Source organism: Arachis hypogaea, chromosome 4, assembly GCF_003086295.3.
Source record: "Arachis hypogaea cultivar Tifrunner chromosome 4, arahy.Tifrunner.gnm2.J5K5, whole genome shotgun sequence".
NCBI lineage: Eukaryota > Viridiplantae > Streptophyta > Magnoliopsida > Fabales > Fabaceae > Arachis > Arachis hypogaea.
Window position 1 is genome coordinate 121,435,394 of NC_092039.1, and position 12,127 is coordinate 121,447,520.

At 30.6% G+C, this 12,127-nt stretch overlaps 1 protein-coding gene across 1 annotated transcript; it reads right to left on the reverse strand.

Annotated features, from left to right (window-relative positions):
* Positions 1-6,241: 6,241 nt before the first annotated feature.
* LOC112797693 (leucine carboxyl methyltransferase 1 homolog) lies at positions 6,242-11,756 on the reverse strand. The gene is made up of 13 exons (XM_025840753.3): positions 11,385-11,756; positions 10,925-11,013; positions 10,665-10,804; positions 10,139-10,186; positions 9,830-9,911; positions 9,135-9,237; positions 8,651-8,771; positions 8,521-8,568; positions 8,266-8,349; positions 7,581-7,645; positions 7,395-7,446; positions 7,100-7,138; positions 6,242-6,552 (listed from the first exon to the last, which is right to left on the reverse strand). The coding sequence occupies exons 1-13, from the start codon at positions 11,462-11,464 to the stop codon at positions 6,496-6,498; spliced, it is 1,008 nt and encodes a 335-aa protein (XP_025696538.1). The 5' UTR covers positions 11,465-11,756; the 3' UTR covers positions 6,242-6,495.
* Between the last annotated feature and the right edge of the window lie 371 nt (positions 11,757-12,127).

Consider the following 12,127-nt stretch of genomic DNA (forward strand, 5'->3'; position numbering starts at 1 on the left):
CACTTTTTTCTTAGTAACTTGTGACAATATGTGGTGACACGTGATGGTGTGGGCCTTATATCCGATCGGCATGAATCCATTAGGTCAGCTATTGCTCATAGTAATGGATCTTAGTCTCCTCCCAAAACTTTTCACATGTTTTGTATTAGACACATAGAGTCCAACTTCTTGAGGAAGTTCAAGGCTCTGTATCTGCAGAAGCTTATCGTCATTATTGGTATCATAGTTACTATTATAGTTATTTTTAAACCCAGTTATTAATTATGAATATTGTTTATAGTTGGTCTTTTTTTATTGACGGGATATTCGAGAACGGTTCGCGAGTACGGCACACGTTATCAGCATTTACGCGAGTGGGGTGAGACTTATACCAACTGGTTGGATCGAATTTCACGTGAGCAGTATGCTTTGGCATTTGATGGGGGATACAGGTGGGGTCATATAACCACTAATCTAGTGGAATGCATCAACTCGGTACTGAAAGGGATGCAGAATCTTTCAGTCACTGCACTTGTTAAGACAACATTTTACAGGCTTAATGAATTGTTCACTTGAAAAAGAGTCGAGGTTAAGGCTCATATTAATGCAGGACATGTGTTCTCTGAGCTTGTGACCTCCAAATTGCATGCGAATCAGCAGGCAGCAGATAACATCCAAGTTAGTTGCTTTGACAGATAGAATGAGGTATTCGAAGTGCCTGAGTGTCCCAGTGGGATTGAGTATGCAGTGGATCTACGTCAACAACGGTGTGACTTGGTGAATTCCAGGTAGATCGACTTCTGTGTCAACATGTGTTTGCTTGTTGTGCAAATCAGCGGCTAGATTGGTAACTGTATGTTCATAATGTTTACAAAATGGATCAAGTTCATAGAGTATACAGAGCTAGGTTTAGGCCACTAGGGAATTCCACAACATGGCCTGTTTATCATAGACCTCGATTCGTAGGTAATCCGTTCCTCAGACGGGTATCTAAAGGTCGGCCAAGGATGACCCGTTTCTTGAATGAGATGGACATTCGGATGTTGCGTGATCCTGGGCGATGTAAGCAATGCGGGGTCGAAGGTCACAACCGTAGCAGATATCGTCAACGTGGTGGTGCAAGTGCAGGTCCGGCCAACTAAATTGTATGATCCCAACAAAGTTACGGCTTAACGGCAGAAACTTTCAATGCACCCTTGCCCTAGACTTATCTCCAAACATAACGGTCCCAAATAATAAAATTATGTGACACTTCACATACCTCTGAATGTGAATATCGTCAACCAACACTAAACGATCTTTCAGTCTTCGAAACTACGTCAACTTGATGAAACTTCCGCTACACCCTATCTTTCTAGGTGCAACACCAAACTGATCCAATCATTCAGCCTCTAACGCCTCATAACTACTGAGTGTCAGTCCTGTAACTGGCAGACCATTCGTCAAAAGACCAAGAATTATTGCTACGTTCTCTAGCGTCACAGCATACTCACCAACTGAAAAATAGAATGTGTGAGTCTCAGGGCATCATCTCTCGATCAAAGCATTAACTAATGCCGACTGACATCGGGCAATTCTAATTTAGGAAACGTGTTAAAAGCCAATCTCCCGTAAATGTCTCTCCACAATTTGGTTATACAGATTCGGCGATATATAGTGGTCACATTGCGACATCCATAAACCCTACAAAATATAGCCATAGACCACATACATTAAACAAATATAACCTTATTTAATTAACAAAGTAAATTTAACAGAATTAAATTTTCATTATCACTTAACTAATAAAACATACTCATGTTAACAACTATGTTATTAACTATTCAAAATACACTAACTCTATTTTACAAAAAATTCACATCTATATTTTTTTTCAATCTAATAATTATCAATAAGTCTTAAACGAATCTTAAATATAAATCTAATTATTTTTAGATACATTAAAATTATATATTCTAATGTCTAAAACCAAATTATTTTATAATAATAACTCTTATTCCTTATTTTCTATTTATATAACAATAATAATAATAATAATAATAATAATAATAATAATAATAATAATAATAATACATTAATTAAGTAACTATTCTATTATAATATTTACACTTCTAATAAAATAAACAATCTCAAATAACTATTCTATTCTATTCTAACAACACATATTAATAAATCATTAATCCTTTATTGAATATCTATATTATACTCATAATAAAAATAATTAACTCAATTATTTTTATATATCTTCTATATTATACTCATAATAATTATTTTATTATCATACCTAGATCTCAATAAAAATTATGACTACAATAAATTTATTACTAAAAATTAATACTAATTAATTTATTTATTATCACATGTGTAATCTTAATAAAAATTATTACTATATTGATAACAACTTATAATAATTAATTTATTATCACACGTATAATCTTAATAAAAATTATTACTACAATAAATTTATTAATAACAATTAATATTAATTATTTTATTATCATACCTACACATTTTAATAAAAATTATTACTACAATCTATTAATAACAATAATTAATTTATTATCATATATCCATAAATCTTAATAAAAATTATTATTATATTAATCTCTAACATTATCACTATATTACTACTAATTTTTAAAATTATCACTATTATTTTAATTAAATTAAAACATTTAAAAATTATTACTACATTAATATCTAACATTATCACTATAATAAACTACTAATCTTTAACATTATAACTATTATTTTAATTAAATCAAAATATTTAAAAATAAAAACTTATATAATTAGGATGATCAAGATAATTAGTAATGTGGAATTCTGGACGATTAACGTTTTTTATTCTCCTTCTTCTTAGTATTGTTAAAGGCTAGTGATCCAATTTTTTTTTCTTCAAAGATCCAATTTTATTTCATCAATGGAGAGTAGTGAAAGTGGGGTTGGAGAATGATGATTGGAAAAAAAGTGAAAGGAGGGGCTGGATATTTAGATGGGAGTGTATACAAGCAGGAATGACTCGGGTCAGACACGGACCCACCCAGCAACAAGCATGAGGGGGCACTTGCCCCCATTGTATATTTATTTTTTTTAAAATAATTATATATAATATGTCTTTATTTTAAATTTTAAATGATCCCATTAAAAATAAATTAAATTCAATTCGTCAAAATTTTAAATTTTTTTTATTTTTTTATTATTTTGACTATTATTTAATCTAATTAAATTTAGTTTTTGGGTCATCGCTGTTTTATTTTCTTAAATTCTGTTCTTATTTTTATATTTTTAATCGTCTTTTTCTATTTCTTATCTAGTGGTCATTTTTTCTTCATTAAGAAATAAATTTTAAATTCTTTATGTTTTTTTAACATAGCTCTCTATGACTCTACGTATCTTTTAATTTCATTGTTTCTCTTTTTGAAATTTTTAATTGCAAATTTTAATTCAAACAATTATAGTTTAGATATTAATCTAATATTTTATTTTCTTCATGACTTTATATATTTTATTTTATTCTCAATTTATTTATTTTTATTGCTTATTTTATATCTTTTGTTCTATTATATGTACCTATGTTGCATATAAAATTTTAAAATGAATTGATTAATTTACTAATTTAGAATATATTTTTTTATTTTTAAAAATAGTAATGAAAAAATATTTAAATTACAACATATAATTAAACAAATGCATAAAATCTTTCATCTAACATTATATCAAAATTAAATTAATTAAAAAATATATAACAAATTTAATTATTTTAAAAAGAAAGAAAAAATTATAAATTATGTTTCTATTATTTTATATAAACATACTCTTTATATATAAATTTAATTTTTTTAGTATTCATATATAATTCTAATTTCAAATTATAAATACTAGTATATCATTAGCCGTTAATGTGTTAATTGATTCAGTCTTTTATTATTAAATATGTATAAAAAATTAGTTAGGATAACACATTTTTTATAATTTAATTAAAATATTTTATGTTCAAGTTTTAGAAATAAAAAATTATATATAAAATTTTATAAATTATATATAATGAATAATATTTTAAAAATAAAATAATTTACTAACTTTTTTTTAATTTTTATATCACCATATAATCAATAATGTTTAACAAATTTTATTTTAGTGTATATATTTTTGCCTTTATTTCTAAAATTTTCTGGATCCGTCACTAACTCAGGTGCATGCATGTTTGACGCGTGGCTGGGAGCGCAAATCGAATGGTCTGATTTGTGTACTGCTCAGCCTCTAATTAGACCGTCTGATTACTATACTTTAAATCAGACCGTCCGATTTCTTGATCACAGTCGTCACATCCGCGTAAAACTCTCTACACTCCTATAATTCGGTTATATTCCATATTTTTCCCGATATCAAAAATAAAAAAGTGCATATATATATATATATATATATATATATAAATGAGTGTGTGTGTGAGTGTTTTTTTTTTTTTTTTTGTGGCGGGGCAGCACAGAATTTCAGAGATAATGATGCAAACTGCTCAATTCTAAAATGGCAGAAGGTGGGCCCTTCCTTTGTTTCAAGCCTCCTTCAAGGTCCATGTTTCTGATTATTGGGACTAATCAAATTCTAAAAGAAACAGAATTTTCTAATAGTAGGGCCAGTGCATCCACTAGTTTAGTTACACCATACGTCTTATCATAGTTCATATGTGCTTGACCAAAAAAAAAGTAGCAATTAATTGGTTATACATTCATTGATTTGAGTTAGTAGTGCCACTGAAAATAAAATTTAAAAAAATTAAGAGAGCTTTATCCTATGGTAAAACACTAGTGAATTTCAAATTTTGGTGGGCGCATGTATATAAGTACAAAAGTTTAATTTTGATGTACTGATAGAGTATAATGTTTTATATAATTATACAATTACATCTCTTCTTTTAGATGATTATTTATGCGGTCAATATGAAAGATAGTTAATTTTACTCATACGACATTACGTAATTAGATACACATATAAAATTATTTTACATTAACAATGCATCAAAATTAAATTCATAAATAGAATGGTATAATTTCATAAATAGTACAAATACAGTAGAAATATTCAGTCTACCAATAATTAGGAAAATAATATACTATTAGAAAAAAAAAGAAAAATGATATGATTTATTATTGATTGATTTTAGATAACTTTTTTATAATATATTTCTATGTACAAATTTTCAATGAAATAACACATGTTGCAATATCGCATGATCAAATAGCAGTTCATGTAGCCAATTTGAATTAGTCAAATAGTCATTTTATTTATCGTCTAACCAAGTGTCAAAAGATTGAATTTTATCTCGTATATGCAAACATGTAGCAATTCATTAACCATTAATATACATTTAAATAGAGATTAAAAAAAAGAAAAAAAAAACTCATGTTATAACTTATAAATTTTTTTCCTTTATATTGTTGTGACTTGTGACTGTGTTTGAAGTTAAATCAAATCTGTGGTCTAAACAATATCATCAAACAAAAAAATGAGCATTCAAAACACAATTTAATTGGATTTAGTCATTCCCTCAGTTGTCTTTCAAACACACTTCGCTTGTCTTTAGTCTTAAACAATAAACAAACCTTCCACACTGACCACACAAAGCCTACAAATATCTCCAGAATTGAACAGCGTAACACACTGTCAAATGCAGTCTTATGCAACTTAACAATGCTTCACTATTGACAATAACGGTTTTCATGTTTTCCTTCTTTCTTAACTTGCCATCTGCTAAATCTTAATACACTGAAACCTCTGAGCAAAACTGACCATAAATTTTCAGAACCTCTTCCAATTCTCTCTCTCTCTCTCTCTCTCTCACAGACACAGCTTGTTTAAGTTTTGAACAACACAACGGAACAAATAAAGCAACTCTTTTCATCAGACAAAGTACATTGACCAGTGATCAACCTAACCGACATTGGATGGAACACCAAAATCTAGTATCCCAATGAATTCTGTTGATTCCAAAAGAGAGAGAAAACAAAAGGGTTGCATGCAGAATGATCCCACAGAAAGGCATGGAGAAACTGTGCTGCAAAACAAAAAACAAAATGCATGTTCCTTTTGGAAATATCCTCCACACAAGAAATGTTTGATGGTGTCTGAGTGGGGGCCACCATGTTTTCTTTGCCAAACAGCTAGCAGAGAAGGGAAAGTATTTGTGCTGTTTTTTTTTTTCAAACAAACAATATATTAACAGCTGGGTCCATACACAATACTAATCATCCAATTTGCTCAATTTTCTAACAAAAAAAAAAATTTCTATTTACTATCAGTGTACATAAAGAATTTTACACTATCATTGCATAGAAATGATACTAAAAGAAAAAAAAATGAAGAATTTGCTCTGAGAACCTTTTTATCACACAACACTCCCCAGCAGAATGAGCTGGCACATGTCAGCATCAGTGCTTTCATGTATCGATAGTTACAACCACATATGGCAAGAGAAAAATATAATAGATATATGCTATGGAACTGTATCCTCGTGCTTCATGAGGAATGGGGTACACTCTCCTCGTTTATAAAGCCAAAATCCCTGAAAAGGCCCTGCATCATCATAGAAGAAAAATCAGAGAGTAAATAAATGCTTATCCACCATTATCCCTCAAATCTCCCATGTTACATTAAGGGTAAAATGCAATTTTGAAGGATAAGTTCCAACTGTAAATCTGAATCAAACTCATCCTTGAAAATTTCCATATCATTTCTACCCCCAATCAAACACGACTTAAGAAAATAAGGGAAAGGCAATTAATTCATCGCCCCCATCACTTATTAAGACATATTCATCATATCTTAGTCATTGACTCATTTCTTATTGAAAATAATACAATGTCATCACCATGCTCTCCTATATGACAGATTGACAGCTAGAAATGTTACAATAACAACAAAACCTTATCCCACTAGGTGGGGTCGACTGCATGGATCAAACAACACTATGTAACATAGGCAGAGTTACAGCTAGAAATGCTACATTGAAAGTAAATTTGGTATACAATTTCAACTCGGGGCAAGATGTTATTTCCCTCTCATTGTAAATGGAAATTATGTCACCAATTTGCTAAATATGAAAGAACAAGACCATACATACCATGGCATCATTGATTGCAATAGCCACGCAGTAGTGCTCCTGAAAAATCAGTGATTTGGAAAGACAATTCAGATAGTAATACTGGAAAGAATAAAAAGGAACTCTTTTTAGTCTTTCCTATTAAGGACAAAGAATGTTTGTTTAATGTAAGTCATATGAACCACCAATGGTTACTTTTAAATTTTTTTTCCTTGTTAAAATTTCTTGCTTAAAATATGCATGAGAGAGAAATGTAACTAAAAAGGTCAGAAACTTTTGATTGCAAATCATGCCAGAAATAAAGAAATGAACTCACTTGCATCATGTACCATTCCTCAAATTCATCAAACAATTCGAGCCGCTCAATCCTAAACAATTATCACCAATCAGTGTCTTTTGGCATGAAAAAACATCTTGTCAACCATTAAACTATCACAGCAGACACTAAATAATTTGTAAATTTATAACAGAATCTTCCACTTCTAATTTGGAAGAAGAATACCTGCGTCTTTCTTGTGCATCAATAAAATCATTATAAATTCTCAACATGTCCCAGGCAACCGACCTCTGATACCAACAAAAGAAACAAATATCATAAGAGTGCTGATAAGTTAGTGATAGAATAACACACATTGATCAATAATAATAATAAAAATAAAAACAACAGAATTACAGATGATTTCATAATCAAAATGGAATGAGTGAATCTTTAACAGAGGGGCATAAAACTGATAAAAGATGTAGAAGAGAAATCCAGGCTTCTACTCTATAATTTGCTGAAGGTTCTCTCAGAGCACACTATCTCACTCATGGCGTGCTTGACTAAGATGCTGAAGACAGTCTCTTGTGTTTGTTTTGTTTATTTTTTTTTTAAGAAGAAAAGTATACTGAAGACGATTTAATCACCAAAAATATACAGACGTGGATTAATTAAGAAACTATAGCTTGAATGACAAAAGTTATATAAATCAACAACAATCTCCAAATGAGAATTTTTAATCCTATGTGAAAGAACTGTTGAAAAGTTGCAAACTTGTTCCTAGTTTAGTCTACTTCATTCTCAGGCTACTCATGCCTAGATAACTGCTTTATTAAAAGACTTTCCATATGGACATTACATCATATATCAGATACACTGAAAAAGAAAAAAAAAAGCTTCTTTTTCAAACGAAAATGGTATCATGTACCTGCCATCCTTGGTCCAGAAATAACTTTTCTTTTGCATGTAAAGTTGGTGTAGCATGAATACCCAGGAGAGCACAACCTCGACTCTGACACACAAAAAGAGAAACAAATTATATTCTTGAGTCATAGCTTGTAGGCATCCCTCATCAATGACTATAGTATCTAGTATCTACGTATCTAACAATTCATCAGTTTTTTATTCTGTTATTTTTTTGTTTTATTATTTTTTATTGTTATCCTTTTTTAAGTATTCGTACCTCCAAGTTTCTCATCATTTGCTGGCCAAAAGCATCATCTGGGTGGATCTGTTGACAAAGTACCATATAATGAAAGATCTTACTTTCATTCTCAAAAAAGAGTAGAATAAGAAACTATGAAGATGGTAACCTGCTCATAAAGAAAAAAGGCAGCTGTTGAAAATGTTTGGGATGCCCAACCAACAACTGCCTGAGTTGAATCGGGATCCAAGTAGATCAGAACACATTCTGCAATTATAAAAGTCGGCAGACTAATACCAACATTGAAAGGAATCAATATATCATTCCTTTGATCATGAAATACATGAAAATTAAATAAAAAAATAACAGAAAAATATATTTGCAAGACAAAATTGATTTATTGGAGTAGAGAGAAGTTCAGGAAAAAAAATACAGGATAGAATATCATCAGTCACTAAAATTATTTTGATTGTCTTACTCCTAATCTAAAAGCTGTCTTATCTATTATTTTCATCTCTTTTCTAGAAAGGGCCAATGCCTTCAAACAAATTGTCATTTATACAGAATAGTTAAAGAGAGATAGGTGACTCCTAATACATACCACGAATTTATACAAAACAGCGAAAGAGAGATACATGACTCCTAATACTTACCGCGGATCCATATCAGCTCGCGCTACAATATCACTTAATTGTTGCCTATCTCGCAAATCAGCAGGTATTAATTTGTAGTGATCACTGAGCACCTCTCCCTTCTCTAGCAAAGAATGAGTATGAAGTGTTACAAGCATCAGTCTATAGCAACTTTTGAGGTTGACATTGATTTAAATTTTAAAGTGAGGAAATCTTTGTCACTGATATTGAGTTTGGGACAAAGGAAAATGAGACTTTGATCTAAGAAAGAACAAAGGTGCTACATATGCAGAGCTCTAAATTTAAGGAAACAAGGTAAATTCAAAATCAATGTGACAGAAGAATTGATACAAGAATGGGGGTACTGGGTACATGCCTCCACTAGCAGGCATAACCAATTTGCTCCACAGTTGAAAACTACTTAGTGGGAGTTACTAGACACATCAATGGCTCTGAGAAAGGTACATATTTTGCTGGCAGAAATATCAATATATCCCACAAGGGCCAATATGTCGAATTTTAATCATTATGTTCTACGACCCATTCTTCTTCAAACAATTAGCAAGCAGAAGTGGTTGTAAAACTAGAGGGGCAATCTCTTGAATTCAATTTCAGCATGCTGGCACAATGTGCCAACCCAGACATCTCGATAACATAAAACTATAAACATCACATAATTGACCTAAGATATAAAGCACCATCTTCAGCGTTCTTACCTCTTGATATCACCGCTGCTTCTCCAACTTTGTTCCTCAATTGATTAGAAGTCTCAATAAGTGCTGTCTTTTTGCTAGTTACCTATATTACCCAAAAAGTATTAGTCACACTTTCTGCACTTGCAGCTGCATTAATAAACTTAAAGATTCAAAATCTATTTATAGTTCTTTATTTCCTTCATGATATATGTGTATGTATAAATATATGGTAAAACCAAACAGTATTGATCAGAATTTGCCGACCAATCCAACTCAAAAGAAGAAGAGCAGCATCAGCAACTAAACTTTGAAAGGAATTCAAGTTTCTACCTCCTTAAAATCCACTTCCACATACAAATACGGTGCTTTCCCCTCATCCTGAAAGAAAATAGCTTTACATTGGAGTTAAGACTGTAAATTGGCAACCCATGATTCATAGGTGAGGTGAGTTGAATTAAGCAAAATGATACAAGTGCAAAATTTCACATTTTCTGTGCACATTTTAAGTCACCTCTCAATGAGGGGATAAAAGCTAAGAACCTAAGGCTCCAATTGAGCAACATATCAAATTTTTTATTGAATCTTAACATAAAGGTTCTTAAAGATTACTATTAAGAATGAAGTAAGAAAATGTCCTTGTCTCGTGTTAAATACAAGGTTACAACAATAAAATTTTACAAATATTGAAATGCAAAAAGCTTTGGATCTGACTCCAAAGTTATGTTCAACCTAGTTGGATCCGAAATGATAGCAAACATACAACTTTTTTTTTTCACAGAAGGCCGAAGCAGATTAACTTTCAAGTACAACTGCACAGTATTATAACAACTCACAAGTCACAAGGAAACCCAAGCACCTGCAACTGAAAATATGTTGTGTCAAATCCTGCTCCAAGTGACAATATCTGCTTCTTTATTGGTTCATTTTCATTCTTCTTCTCAACATCAAGAAACTGATAGAGAAGCTTCCGAAATGCAGCCCAACGAGCAAAGTAACCTTCAGAAACACACAAGATAAATACAATAAAGAAAATATAATAATAAGAAGGTGAAGGAAAGAACATCAAGTACCGAGCTCTTTAACAGTCAATTCTTTAGAGAAGATGAATCATCCTACCACGGTTAATAATTGGGGATCTCCTCACAGGCCTTCTAACAAATAAATGAATGTAATCATCTTTCATGTATCCCTTCTTCACACATGACCTTCAAACATTTCATAGAAACCAAATATTCACCAATATTAACAATACAATTCGTTTTAACATGTGCCTAAGAAGTTAGAACACATTAGCTTATTTGAAATAACAAGTTCCTATTGTACACCAAGACAAAAGCAATTGATAAAGGCAGAGAAACAATGGCACGGAATGTTAAAAATTCTACAGAGTAGTATTCAAAAGAGGATAATTGAAAAACAAAAAATATCAAAGCATGAGCTTCAGCATCCTTCAATGTTGAGAATAACCATTTATATAAACAACTTTCATGCCTCCAAATACAAATAGAAGCAATGTTTGCATAGCTATGAAAATAAAAAGGGAGCAGAGCTAGAAATTAAAGTGAGTTTTTGGTACAATTTGCTAGCGGAAGCGTCGTCGTTGGTGGCTTGAACCGCGACGGTGTTGCTGTGTGAATCGGAAACTGGATTCGCCATCGTTCTACACAGAAAGCTTATGATCCTACAATTTCTGTTCTAAGTTTTTAGGTTTTTGTGATAAAAGATTAAAAAGAGTATAAAATTATGAATTATTTTTTGGGTCGGTATTCCCAAACCCAACATCACAAAGACTAATCATTGTTTAAGCGAATTAATCCGCTAAATAATTATAATTAATTAATATATAATAAGCTGATAACATAACTTTAGTGGTAGTACTTGGTTTTGATTCCAAATATAAATTGGCAATATATTATTTAAAAGTTAATATTTTACTCTAAAGGATCTTATTTGAAAGTCTAAAAAAAGCTATTATGAATTAATGGATTTGAAAATACCATTAGTGATAAAAAAAAATGCATTTCAGCAGAATTACATAAATTTTACATTTATGGATCTTACGGATGATGAAATAGATTTATAAATTCAAATAATTTATCTAAGAACAAAGGTATAAGGTTGTGTTTGTTTATATGAATGAAATATTAAGATAATCATACAGAAATATAAAATTATGTTTGACAGATACGATATAAATAGAGATATTATATATTAGAGACATTAAATTAGTATTAGTGTATTTTATATCCATTCTGACAGAAAAAATACAAAAATATTAATAAAGAACACAATTTATTTTTTATTATTATTTTTGTTCAT